The following is a 14010-nucleotide window of genomic DNA, read 5'->3' as shown; positions in this document are numbered from 1 at the left end:
CACTGGCACCTGGCTTAATTTTGAGACAAGTTCTCGTCATGTAGTCCAGGCTGGCCTTATACTTGTGATCTTCCAATCTTAACCTCCCTAGTATTTAGAGTGCAAGTGTGTGCTCCCAACACCCAGCTTGTCATTACTGTTTTTATAAATGGAAAGTATAATGTATAATACCAGTATCTTTCAGCCCTAATGAAATACTGTTTTCTTCAATTCAGTTTCCTCCAGCTTATGCAGGCATATCTGAAGTGAATCAGCCTGCTGAACTGATGCCCCAGTTTTCCACAATTGACTACATACTGCAGGTAACTTCTTTATCTTATATTTAGTCAACAGTGTTAATTGATTTCTCTACAGAGCCTTTGAGGTCTGAGACTCTTACTAAGGGTTTAGGAATTTAGAGTTGTATGGGCAGCAGATCCTAGATAAGAGGTTATGGTATATGTATGGTGTCTTCAGACTTGGATTTTGTTAGCAATCTTTTAGCTGACTTTACCATTGCCTGTTTGTATTGTGTTCTTAACTACAAGAGCACTTTTGAAGCATATATCATGTTACTTCTCTGTTATAAAACCTCTCCAATGGTGAAAATGATTTTCCTTTTCACCCAAAGCAAAAGACAGTCTTCAAGGTGGCTTAGTGGTAGAGTGCTTGCCTACCATGCATTAAACCCTGGGTTCTATTCCTCGGTACCACATAAACAGAAAAGGCCAGAAGTGGTGCTATGGCTCAAGTGGTAGCATGCTAGCCTTGCTCAAAAGAAGCTCAGAACAGTGCCCAGTCCCTTAGTTCAAGCCCTAGGACTGGTTTAAAAAAAAAGAAAGAAAAGAAAAGAAAAAAATAACCTGTAAGTACTACTCTGTCTTAATTTAGCCCCATGGGACTTTATGAGTCCTCCAGCATGCCCGGAGCATGTCTGCTTGAGGGCCTTTGCCTTAGCTTTTCCTCAAGCTGGAATTCTCTTTCTTCTGGATCCCACTTTAATGCTTGATCTTGCTCCCTGTCTCCACCTATGGCTGTTGCTGCCCCCCAACCTCCCTTAGAAAGTTTGCTTATTGGGGAAGGCAGGAATCTTTGTTCTGTTTACTGATGTATCCTGAGATGTGAATAATACCTGTCACAATGTGTATATCCAAAATAGTTGAATATGTTGTTGGATTTGAAGAGTTGGCTTTGAAGAGTTGGTAGGTTCTGATTGTTTTAATAGTCATTTAAGGAAGCAAGTAGAAATTTATATAGATCTTATCCCCTGGGAAATGTAGATAGAGACTTACTATTTTCATACCTAACTTGCTTTGAAAATTGTATACTGATCATTATGTTATTTTATTTTATTTTTGTCTAAAGCGTGGTGCTCGGTCCCCTCTGATATTTCTCTATGTGGTTGACACATGCCTGGAGGAAGATGACCTTCAAGCCCTCAAAGAGTCTTTGCAGATGTCCCTGAGTCTCCTTCCTCCAGATGCTCTGGTGGGTCTCATCACTTTTGGGAGAATGGTGCAGGTTCATGAACTAAGCTGTGAAGGAATCTCCAAAAGTTACGTCTTCCGAGGAACCAAGGATTTAACTGCAAAGCAAATTCAGGTTTGTATCTATTGCACAGAAAGAAGCAGGAGCAAAGACATTTCTTAAAAATTCCAGTAGTGGGGGCTGGGAAGTTGGCTCAGTGGTAGAGTGCTTGCCTTGCATGCCTGAGGCCCTGGGTTCAATTCCTCAGCACCACATAAGCAAAAAGAAAAAAGCCAGAAGTGGCGCTGTGGCTCAAGTGGTAGAGCGCTAGCCTTGAGCTGAAGAGCTGAGGGACAGTGCCCAGGCCCTGGGTTCAGGCCCCACGACTGGACCCCCCCAAAAAAAAAAATTCCAGTAGTGGCGCTGTGGCTCAAGTGGTAGAGTGCTCACTTTGAGCAGAAGAGCTGAGGGACAGCGTCCAGACCCAGAGTTCAAGCCCCATGACTGACAAAAAACAAAACAAAACAAAACAAACAAAAAATCCAAGCTGGGTGCCACTGGCTCACACCTGTAATCCTAGCTACTCAGGAGGCTGAGATCTGAGGATTGCAGTTCAAAGCCATCCCAGGCAGGAGAGTCTGTGAAACTCTTATCTCCAATAAACTACTCAGAAAAAGCCAGAAGTGGTGCTATGGCTCAGGTTGTAGAGCACTAAACTTGAGCACAAAGAGGCTCAGGGACAGTGCCGAGGCTCTTGAGTTCAAGTCCCAGGACCAGTCAAAAAAATATTTTCAGTCATTAAATTTTAGTGTTATGGGAAATGAATCTTTCTATTTTTTTAGGATATGCTTGGCCTCACCAAACCAGCTATGCCTATACAGCAAGCAAGACCAGCTCAACCTCAGGAACACCCTTTTGTTTTCAGCAGGTGAGATACTGACAAGTAGTATTGTATGTGCTGTAGTGGGCTGTAGCTCAGCCCTTGGGAGTAAGAGAAGAACAGTATTAGAACTCTGGTTTCTTTCTTCCTTTTTTTTTTTTTTTAATTGAGATTAGGTGATTACATAAATTTCACATATTTCACAGTGTTGTGGAATAGTGATAAGTAGATACTTAACCTTCTTAACCTACTTAAGTAGATACTTAAACTTCACAAGGCAAATTGTTGTTATCATGGTCTATAAAGTTTGTGAATTCTATGAGCTTTGACAATACAATTATTTTTTTCCACATCAGGTGATATTTACATTTCTTTCCTTTTGCTTAGCTCTTCCCCTTTCTTTCTCATTCCTCCCTTCCCATCGCTGTCTTTGGGTTGCTTAGTTCATTTAGAACTCTGGTTTCTTATTATTAATGGAGAAAAAGAAATGAACATGTTTGTGAATAATATTTTTTTGGTTGTTTTTGTGCTTTTTGGAGATAGTCTTTGTATCTTAAGAACTGTCCATAAACTAGCAATCGTGTAATCCTAGCCTCCTGCATGCTAGGATTACAGGAATGAAATAACTCAGTTCATACTTTCATCTAGTAGGTTTGAAGATTATTGTACTCAATCATTCCCTTCCTCTTGATTGAACACACACATGGCTTCTTGATCCTTAAGTAAAACTGGAAAAACTGAACAGACTTCTTTGGAATACCCTCAAGTAGACCTCTGAGCAGATACTCACTGCATTCAACACATTGAATGCCCAGGGCCCCACCATGCTAGGCTTATAGAAGTCTCAGTAAAATGTATCCTCTGATATGCTGAGTGTAGTCTCTTACTCTGATAAGAAACCAGATGTTTCTTTTTCTTTTTTCTTTTTTTTTGGGTCCGGTCGTGGAGTCTGAACTCTGGGCCTGGGTGCTGTCCCTCAGCTCTTCAGCTCAAGGCTAGCGCTCTACCACTTGAGCCACAGCACCACTTCCGACTTTTTTCTTTTTGCTTATGTGGTGCTGAGGAATCGAACCCAGGGCCTCATGCATGCAAGGCAAGCGCTCTACTACTGAGCCACCTTTCCAGCCCGAAACCAGATGTTCTTTATTACTGCCAAGGATCAAGAGTCATACAAACTGAACTTTAAGAAAGATGAAAGCTGGGCACCAGTGGCTCATGCCTGTAATCCTAGCTACTCAGGAGACTGAGATCTGAGGATCCCGGTTCAAAGATAGCCTGGACAGGAACATCCGTGAAACTCTAACAAACCACTCAGAAAATCATAAGTGGGGGGCTGGGAAGGTGGCTCAGTGGTAGAGTGCTTGCCTTACATGCTTGAGACCCTGGGTTCAATTCCTAAGCACCACATAAGCAAAAAGAAAAAAGCCGGAAGTGGCGCTGTGGCTCAAGTGGTAGAGCGCTAGCCTTGAGCTGAAGAGCTCAGGGACAGTGCCCAGGCCCAGAGTTCAAGCTCCACGACCAACCCCCCCCACAAAAAGAAAGAAAGAAAGATGAAGAGAGCCAGGAATGTGGCTTAGTGGTAGAGTGCTTGCTTAGCATTCAAGAAGCCCTAGGTTTGATTCTTCAGTACCACATACACAGAAAAAGCTGGAAGTGGTGCTGTGGCTCAAGTGGTAGAGTGCTAACTTTGAGCAAAAGAAGCTCAGAGACAGTGCCAATGCCCAGAGTTCAAACCCCAGGATTGGGAAGAAAGAAAAGAAACAAGGAAGGAAGGAAGGAAGGAAGGAAGGAAGGAAGGAAGGAAGGAAGGAAGGAAGGAAGGAAGGAAGGAAGGAAGGAAAAAAGAAAAGAAGGGAAGATTGTCCATATAAATGGACTTAGGTGAACTGTGTTCATATTATAGGCATGACCTTAGGATCACTGGGCACTGTCCCTGAGTTTCTTTTGCTCAAGGCTAGCACTCTACCACTGGATACACAGCACCACTCCTGGCCTTTTCTGTTTATGTGGTACTAAGGAATCGAACCCAGGGTTGCATGCATGCTAGGTAAGCACTCTTCAACTAAGCCACATTTCCAGCCAGGATCACTTTTCTTAAATTAAGCTACTGTCTGCCCGCCCGCCCTTCACTCTTCTTTTTTTTTTGTGTGTGTGCTGGTTTTGGGGTTTGAACTTAGGGTCTAGGTACTATCCCTGAGCTTTTTTGCTCAAGGCACTAGTGTTTTATCACTCGAGACATAGCCTCACTTCCAGCCTTTTTTGGTGGTTAATTAAAGAGTCTCACAGTTTCCCCCTTGGGCTGGCTGTGAACTGAGATCCTCTGATCTCAGCTTCCTGGGTAGGTAGGATTATAGGCGTGAGCCACTGTTGCCTGATGATTTGTTTTTTTTCAACTTGATTTTCTCTCATGCTACATTTAAAAGTCACTAAGTATTAAGTTTTAAAATCTATGCTTCAATAAAAGTATTTTGAATTTCTTAATGTTTATACTTAGAGGTAATTTAGAAAAAAATGCTGCAGGCTTTTTCTATTTGGAATAATTATCTGAAGAGTAGTTAGCTATGCGGCACACGGGGTTGAAGACCGCGGTACTTTATTAAACCATGATTGATATGTCTATTTAAAATCATGCAGATTTTTGCAGCCTGTTCACAAGATTGACATGAACCTCACTGATCTTCTTGGGGAGCTGCAGAGGGACCCATGGCCAGTAACTCAGGGGAAGAGGCCTTTGCGATCCACTGGTGTTGCCTTGTCCATTGCTGTTGGCTTGTTGGAGGTAATTTGTAATTTACAGGGACCTCTCAGATTTTACAGACTTGTTCTTAGAAATTTTATTTCTTGCCTCTGTTTGGAACTCTTTTGTGGCATATGTCAACTGACTTGTATCAGGAAAGTTAAAGCAGTAGGAAGCACACACACTTCCCACTTTTTCTCACAGAGGGAGAGAATATGTGCTGCTTTTTATATTATCTGTATTCTGCAATATCATTAATAGTAAGCAGATAAAAAGGAGCTGGAAGTACAAGAGAATTCATATTTGGAGTATATTTATCCCGAAATGGAAACTACCTAAGGGATGGGGCTTTGTTCTTCTAAAATGCTATTTATTGTTTCAGGGCACTTTTCCAAACACAGGAGCCAGAATCATGCTATTTACTGGAGGTCCCCCAACCCAGGGACCTGGCATGGTGGTTGGAGATGAATTAAAGATTCCTATTCGTTCCTGGCATGACATTGAGAAAGACAATGCACGGTTCATGAAAAAGGCAACCAAAGTAGGTACTCCTGGATATGAGCTATCCAGTGCTAGTTTTAGAATTCTCTGGAGTGAAAGCTACTTTGTTGAGGCCATATGCTCTTGAAGATTGAGTCTTCCATAATATTATTGAATTATTGCCCCTGAGGCAGTAAAACGTTTGGGATTTGATAGCTAAATTCCTAATTTATTTGGATATTTTAAAGAATATGATCTCCATATTTCTTTATTTGATTGCTTCCTTTGGTATGTTAAAGCATACTTTGAGAATAAAGTTACTGTTTCCTAAAGTTAGTTTTTTTTCTCTCCACAGCACTATGAGATGCTTGCTAATAGAACTGCTGCAAATGGTCACTGTATTGATATTTATGCCTGTGCCCTTGATCAAACTGGACTTTTGGAGATGAAGTGTTGTCCAAATCTTACTGGGTATGTTGACAGTGAACACTTGGGAAATCTGAGTTATTTCAAGGAAAGAAATGAGTGATAGATTCCTAAGAATTGACAGGGCCAACCTAGGAGCTTTCATTGACTGCCTGGGGAGGGTATGTGGGTCTCTTGGAGGAAGAAGCAGTGATGAACAGGCGGTTTCAAGTGTTGGTGCAAACAAGTTATATCAAGTAACCTTATTCCCTTCTCAGAAGCTTGAATGCAGACAAGGCCAAAAAAGAAAAACATAGAGTACTTCGCTTTTAGCAAGGTACTTCCTTGAGATAAGGGAAGAAGGTAGAGTCTGAGTGTCAGAGCAATTAGAAAAACTTGGCTTGGTGGAGTGACCATACTTTGTGATTAACACTAAGTGTCATGTGAGACTATAGCAAGCACTGACCCAGAGCCTAACTTTGTATTGTACCCACAAGTCCAAATGTAAAACTGTGTTTCTCAGCATGCAAGGAAGCCTAGCAGGAGCCTTAGAAGTTCAGGGGAACTGATTAGGAATATTTTTCTCTGGTCTTGTCCCAGACCGGAGTCAGAAGCTCTGGTATGCAGCTGTCTAGGAGATTCAGATACCTGTGAAAGAGTAAGAAATATGGATGTCAGGCTCTGATCTAAAGCCAAGCTAACCAAGAACTTTAAAACTTGTGCTTTGAGTCTTGTCTCAGAAATTCTGGTTTAATTTAGCATTTGACCCAGGCTTTTTGTTGTTGTTATTTGTGTTTTGTTTTTCTTTTTTGAGACAAGGTTTCTTTATATACCCAAGACTGATCTCAAACTTGGTGATTCTCTGGCCTAACCCCCTGAAGTGCTGGATTATAGTTGTGTGTACCATGCCTAGAGTAGGCATCAGACATTGTTTTAAAGTTTCTTCAGTGATTCTAACAGGGAGCAGTGCTTGAATCCCATTTAGCATTAGCCTCACCTGTGAGCTCATTGGAAGTGTAGCCTTTTAACCTACTGAATCAAAACCTTCAATTGCACAAGTCCCAGTAATTCACATACGTGGGAGGAATAGTTTCAGAAACACAAGCACAGGCATAGAACTCTGAACTGGGCTTATGACTAGCTGATATTACTTGTCCTCATAGAGGGGGTGGAAGGTAGGCCTGAGTTTCTTGAAGCTATGCTGGGGAGCAACCAATGTGCTTGATAGAATTAGAGTCTCTACTGGCACTTATATTAATGAGGTACACTAAATAAAAGGGACTCCTGCCAGGGCCCCATAGGAGTTCTTGATTTGGAGCATTCTTCGAGAAACTTTAGAGTATTTGTGAGTGCCCTGAGATTGTGTCAGAGAGAGAGAGAGAGAGAGAGAGAGGGAGAGAGAGGGAGAGAGAGAGAGAGTGTGTGTGTGTGTGTGTGTAGTTTCTATGGAGGAGCCATTATTTCCATCAGTCTTATTGGTATATATTTGACTCTCGACATATGTAACATTTAGGTTAAGTCATTCTGTTCCACAAATATTTCAGTATGACTGAAATAAAAGATAAAGAAGTTTGTATGAGAACTTAAGATGAGCTTGTTTTGGGATCTGGAGATGTTTTCTCAGTACATAGCTGGTCATTTAGAGGGAAGATCAACTAAAACTCAGTTTCTCTTTCTGCATACAAATCCACAGGTCACTGTTTTAATCTCAAATGTGGGGGATTTTTTTCCTTGCCAGCAATAAGCAGTCATTTCTACAGTAGACACATATTTATATATGTATGTGCCATACCCACAGTAGCACATGTTCATGTATATGTGTATCAGAATGTTACATTGACAAATTTAAGCTGATGAGTTTATTGATTGAAGGGTACTTTTTTTTGAGGGGAGGGTCAGGATCTTTCTATATAGAGTAATTATTCTCAAACTCACAATTCAGTCTACTGACCTACTGAGTTGCTGTGATTATATGCATGTGTCAACATACTCTGCATTTTTTTCATCCATTTTTTTTTGTCAGAAATAGAGATTTGTAGAAATTGCCAATGAGATAAGAGAGCAGATAGGTTCATTCATATTCTTCTTACACAAATATAGTACAGTGTCAACATTATAAAGTTGGAATTGGCCCACTTTAGTAAATTATACCTTTATAAGAGTTTGCCAACTTTTTTTTTTTTTTTTGGTGCTGGGGCCTGTGCTATCTCACTTAGCTTTTTTACTTAAGCCTGGCACTGTACCACTTGAGCCACAGATCTACTTCCACCTTTTTTGGTGGTTATTTGGAGTTAGGGGTTTAATGGCTTTTTCTGCCTGGTGTGGCTTTGAACCTTTATCCTCATATCTCAGCTTCCTGAGATGGTAAGGATTACAGGCCTGAGCCATTGACACTTGGCTTTTTTATCCTTCTTTACATGTGAACATGTATAATTCTATGAGATTTTAACCTCTGTAGCTTTGTGTAATTAGTGTAGTCACCAAAATATGAAGTGGTTATTTATGTTATCTTTGTTTAGTGTTTGGAAAATTTATAAACTAAACATGCTGTTTTCCAGTTAAGTTAGTAGTGATGGTATATTTTCAGGTTTTTTTTTCTTGTTTATATACTGAGGGAGCATATGAATGGGCTTGTGGTCATCCTAACATCCTTTTTTTTTTTTTTTTAGAGGCCACATGGTGATGGGAGATTCTTTCAACACTTCTCTCTTTAAGCAGACATTCCAAAGAATTTTTAGTAAAGATTTTAATGGAGATTTCCGCATGGCATTTGGTGCTACTTTGGAAGTAAAGGTGTGATACACTTAAAACATGAATGGAATTAATGTTGTTTTGCTTTCTTTTCTCATTTTGTACTTTCTCATAGTCTTAGCCTCTTGCACACAGGCACCTAAAGGCCAGTTTTTAAAAGGATCCCAACAGAAGGCTATCATGGAGTGTACTATTTACCTTGTCCCTTTACTTTTCAAGGATAACTTGTATATTTATTAACATTCTACACAAGAAGCTGGTGGTTCCCCTGCAGGTCCTACTCCACTCTGCTTTAGGACAGATAGAAGTTGAGAAAGGGTGATGGGGGAATTTGTTAGATGTACTATTGTGTCTTGACAGGAAGCCACACACAGGCCAGCATCTATCATCAGTGTGGGTCACCACACTGATCATCTGTGTTTATGTTTACTCCTGTCTGAAGACTAACCAGAATGTTCTGAAGTAGATAGCATTGTGCATTTTGGTTTTGTCTGTGCAGAAACTCAGTCCCTGATAGTGGACTCTAAGTCATTGAGAAAACATTAAAAAAGGAGCATTAGAAATGATAATTGGAGAATTAGTGGTGAAGCTAACTGTTAAACAACATTCTTAAATTAGTTTTTTTTTAAGATGAAGAAGAGTGCATTTTGTTGAACTGAATTTAGATTCGAAAATCTGTTGGTCTTGTCATTATGTTGGGGTTCATAAATTAAATTTTGTTTTTTGTTTTGTTTTGGTGCTGATCCTGGGCCTTGGAATCAGGGTCTGGGCACTGTCCCTGAGCTTCTTTTGCTCAAGGTTAGTGCTCTACCACTTGAGCCACAGTGCCCCTTCCAGCTTTTTCTGTGTATGTGGTACTGAGGAATCGAACCTTGGGCTTCATGCATACTAGGCAAGCGCTCTACCACTAAGCCACATTCCCAGCCCTTGCTGCAGCTTTGAAGGATAGATTTCAATAAAATTTTAGTCAATATATAGGATATGGGTGAGTAGTTGGATGCTGTAATCAATGTGGGATTTTTCTTTTGTTAGAATAACATTAAAAGATTTTCCTTGATGTTTTTTATTGTGACTCTTGAGAGCAGGGTAGCTCTCAGTGTTGTTGTTGTTGGTTTTGTTTTTTTTTGTTCTAGTCCTGGTACTTGAACTCTGGGCCTGGGCCGCTGTCCCTGAGCTTCTTTTGCTCAAGGCTAGCACTTTACCACTGGAACCACAGAGACACTTCCAGCTTTATTTTTGAAGTAGTTTGTTGGAGATAAGAGTCTCATGGAATTTCCTGCCCCAGTTAGTTTCAAACCACGATCCTTAGATCTCAGCCTCTCCTGAGTAGTTGGGGTTACAAGGTGTGAGCCACTGGTACCTGGAAGATCTCAGTCATTTTTAACTTTAAAAAAATATGTTAATTTATTGTAAAAATACTTTAGAGAGGGGTTACAGTTACATGAATAAGGTAATGAGTACATTTCCTATCGAGCATTGTTACCTCCTCCTTTGTTTTTCCCCTACCATCCCTTTCCTCCCCAGTCATTTTTAACTTTATACTCTTTTGTAATTTGTTTTAGACTTCCCGGGAATTGAAGATTGCAGGAGCCATTGGTCCCTGTGTATCTCTGAATGTAAAAGGACCATGTGTATCAGAAAATGTAAGGAAAATTCCATTATCTTCACTGCTCTATAGCTAGCTTATAAGAGGAGTCATTGACCTTATAGTGTATCAGCTGTTAGGTGTAACCAGTGAGTGGGGATAGGATAGCCTTCACTGATGACCACAAATCTGAGGCATAGGCATCATCTGTCCTCTCTATGTATCTGTCTAAAGGACCAGAAAGACAGAGACAGTATGTTGAAATCTTTCTCAGAGAAAGAAATAACATGGAAAAGCTGTATCCCAGTTACTCTTTACTTTGTAACCTCTACATGATTTGCTATACCACTGTGCCACAAACATTCAACAAAATATTTTAGAATAAATCTTTTGTGGGGCTGGGAAGGTGGCTCAGTGGTAGAGCGCTTGCCTTGCATGCCTGAGTCCCTGGGTTCGATTCCTCAGCACCACATAAGCAAAAAGAAAAAAGCCGGAAGTGGCGCTGTGGGTCAAGTGGTAGAGTGCTAGCCTTGAGCTGAAGAGCTGAGGGACAGCACCCAGGCCCAGAGTTCAGACCCCACGACCAGACCCAAAAAAAAAAAAAAAAATCTTTTGTGTTTGGTAACCGTTAAGGTGACAACTTGTCTCACTCTTAGCTAATGAACCTAATATAACAGGAACCACACCCAGAGTTGGTTGAGCAACAGATGAAATACAGATGCAGACATCTGTGTTCTCTGGTATCACATGGTGAGTTTATGAGAACAAAGTTCAGTCATAACTTGGGATGGTGGGCTTTGCTGGTGACCCATGCCCTCCAATTATTGCTATATCTGCCAAGAGGTCCGCAGTTTTTTCAATGAGTTCTCCCAAGTGGTCCAGTGGTAGTTATACAGTCAGGTCCTTCCCTCATTGTCTTCCTCACTAGGTAAGTGGACTGTACAGGCAGTGTAGATGCAGGGCACAAGTCTACCACTTGGCATCTGTGTGGCCTGGCTAAAGAACTTAATGGCTGTATGATTTAATGTTATACTTGGCAAGTGAGGATAACAACGTACCTATTTTCCAACAATATTAGGAAAACTAAACAAGGTAGAATTAAACAGTGCCTAGATCACTGGAGACGCCTACAGGAGATGTCATCTTTCACATCTTCATTTTTGTCTTTGTGAGAATGAACTGTGCAGTGCAGGTGGATTCAGAGTGGCATGGATGACTCTCCTAATGCATAAGCACTTTACTTGGTAAACACAGATGTGCTTGGGATCTGTTGTAATGTGTAGTGGCCAGCACCTCTATGAAGACAGTATATGTTTTAAAACTCTAGTAATTTCAGTTGGAGATTCTAGGTCTTTTTTTTAAAACGTCTTTTCTATAAAATAATATTCAAATTCACATTTAAGTGAACCTTGTATTTTGTCTCTATGTGCCATTCAACAAATCATTGAAAAAGGAGCCTCATGCTATTACATTCTCCTCCATTCTCACTGAGAATTTATGTGTAGCTTTTACATGAAAATGTTGAATTAGAAATTAGTATTTCAAAGCCAGGCATAGTGATATATGCCATTAGTTCCAGATACTTGGGAAGTTAAGATGGGAGGATCACTTAAGCCCAAGAGTTTATGATCAGCAGGAGCAACATAGCAGGATCCTGCCTTAGCCTGCTGAGTACTAGGATTAGAGATATGTGTCATTGTATCAGGCTCTATCACACTATTTCTTGTTCTAATAATAATAAGAAATTCATAAAACTTTCAAGCAGGTAACTATTCTTCCCTACCTGACTTGCTTGATTCTTTGTTGAATTATATACCATTATATACCATTGTTATATACCATTTCATGTATATATGTTGTAATGAAAATAATTCATAATACAAATACGACAAATTTAAAGTATTGAAAATGTTATGCTGTTTGATGCTCTGTTTCTCAGTAAAAAATATTTCCAATTTTTATTTAGAAAGAGATAAATTTAAGGGCTTGCCCTGCTTAATCAGTACTTTTCATAGATAGTTAATCACAGGATTTGAGTTTTGATTGTTTGTATATTTACATTCCTCTTTCCAACCCTAGGAACTTGGTGTTGGTGGCACAAGTCAGTGGAAAATCTGTGGCCTAGACCCCACATCTACCCTTGGCGTCTACTTTGAAGTTGTCAATCAGGTATGCTAGATTTCTTCACCTGTCTTCATGTTACAGTATCCTGTCTGTTTTTTACAGACCAGTGTTCTCTAGCTACTTACTTCATAACTTGCTACTATTGGATCAGGCATGATGCTAGTCTGGCATGGTCTTTTTTATTTCTTCTAGGGGTTAGTCGGCTTTAGATTGAAATTATTACTTTTACCAGCCATTATAATATTGAATTTTTTGAATGTGCCAAATCTTTCCCTAATACTTTGTTGTTGTTGTTGTTGTTTTTTGTTTTGTTTTGTTTTTTTTGTTTTTGGGTCCGGTCGTGGGGCCTGAACTCTGGGCCTGGGCGCTGTCCCTCAGCTCTTCAACTCAAGGCTAGTGCTTTACCACTTGAGCCTCAGTGCCACTTCGGCTTTTTTTTCTTTTTGCTTATGTGGTGCTGAGGAATCAAACCCAGGGCCTCAGGCATGCAAGGCAAGCACTCTACCACTGAGCCACCTTCCCAGCCCTTTCCCTAATACTTTGTTAAGAAAAATTCCAAAATATTTAAATAATGATATAGTGAATACCTATAAACCCACAAAAATGAACATTTTACTGTAGCTACTTTGTCCTTTGTTTATTGGTCCAACTTATTTTTGATGCATTTCAGAGCAGCTTGCAGTCATCAGTGTATTTCATCCCTGAACATTCCAGCACTCATCGATAATTGGAGTTCAGGTTCTTCCTCACTAGACATTGAACACAAGACCTCATGTTTGCTAAATAGGTGCTCTTACCATTGAGGCTATACTTCCCACCCCAGAAGTTTATAAGTAAATCTGCTTCTTCTCTCTTTTCTTCCCTCTCTTTTCTTTTAGGTAGAAGTTATATACAGTGGAGTTATGAACCTCCTTAATGTGTGGTTTAAAATGCTTCAAGTATCTTATCCCTAAAAGTGTTTAGAAAAGTCTTGTAGGCTCTGTAACTATGTTTGGATCATGCCTATGACAGTAACCATGTATGTGGCCTCTCACCCTGCAGCACAATGCCCCAATCCCTCAGGGAGGCAGAGGAGCCATTCAGTTTGTCACTCAGTATCAACATTCCAGCACCCAGAAACGCATTCGAGTGACCACCATTGCCCGCAAGTAAGTAACTCATTTTCTTCGTCTTGAAATACTGAAAGTTTTCCTATGAAAAGATGTTTGACCATCTTTGAGGTGGTTTTTCTGGTTTTATTGGATGGTTCTCACCAATCCAACTTGATTGTTTAAGCCTTTGTCTTAGAGGAATACTTTTCAGTAAGATATAGCTCAATGAATATTATTTTTTATGATCTCATTTATTACATATGTAAACCATCCTCATTAAAGTAGAATGTAAATTCAGAAGATCTTCTGTATCTGGTTTCTCCATTTAGGGAGTTAATCAACTTTGAATGGGTAATATGTTTTAAAAGCTTATCTGTACTGAGCATATAGACATTTTTTCTTATCCATTTTCTTTAAACAATATGGTATAGCAACTGTTTGCACAGCATTTATGTTTATTATATATTCCGAGTCATATGTGGATGTTTGAAAATATTATACCTTTTTTCTA

At 40.0% G+C, this 14010-nt stretch overlaps 1 protein-coding gene across 4 annotated transcripts in view; it reads left to right on the top strand.

Annotated features, from left to right (window-relative positions):
- LOC138803697 (protein transport protein Sec23B) overlaps positions 1-14010 on the top strand; it is a 44806-nt gene that overhangs the window by 17551 nt on the left and 13245 nt on the right. For all 4 annotated transcript variants that reach the window (XM_069987754.1, XM_069987755.1, XM_069987756.1 and 1 more), the window contains exons 4-13: positions 216-302; positions 1345-1581; positions 2289-2374; positions 4961-5105; positions 5446-5604; positions 5899-6014; positions 8618-8741; positions 10262-10342; positions 12364-12453; positions 13450-13556. In XM_069987754.1, coding sequence (XP_069843855.1) covers positions 216-302; positions 1345-1581; positions 2289-2374; positions 4961-5105; positions 5446-5604; positions 5899-6014; positions 8618-8741; positions 10262-10342; positions 12364-12453; positions 13450-13556 — 1232 coding nt within the window. The remainder of the gene's footprint in view (positions 1-215; positions 303-1344; positions 1582-2288; positions 2375-4960; positions 5106-5445; positions 5605-5898; positions 6015-8617; positions 8742-10261; positions 10343-12363; positions 12454-13449; positions 13557-14010) is intronic.

This window comes from Dipodomys merriami, unplaced genomic scaffold (genome assembly GCF_024711535.1).
Source record: "Dipodomys merriami isolate MVZ:Mamm:240054 unplaced genomic scaffold, mDipMer1.0.p SCAF_346, whole genome shotgun sequence".
Lineage (NCBI taxonomy): Eukaryota > Metazoa > Chordata > Mammalia > Rodentia > Heteromyidae > Dipodomys > Dipodomys merriami.
Note: the sequence above shows the minus strand (reverse complement) of the source record. Positions and strands in the feature narration are given on the sequence as shown.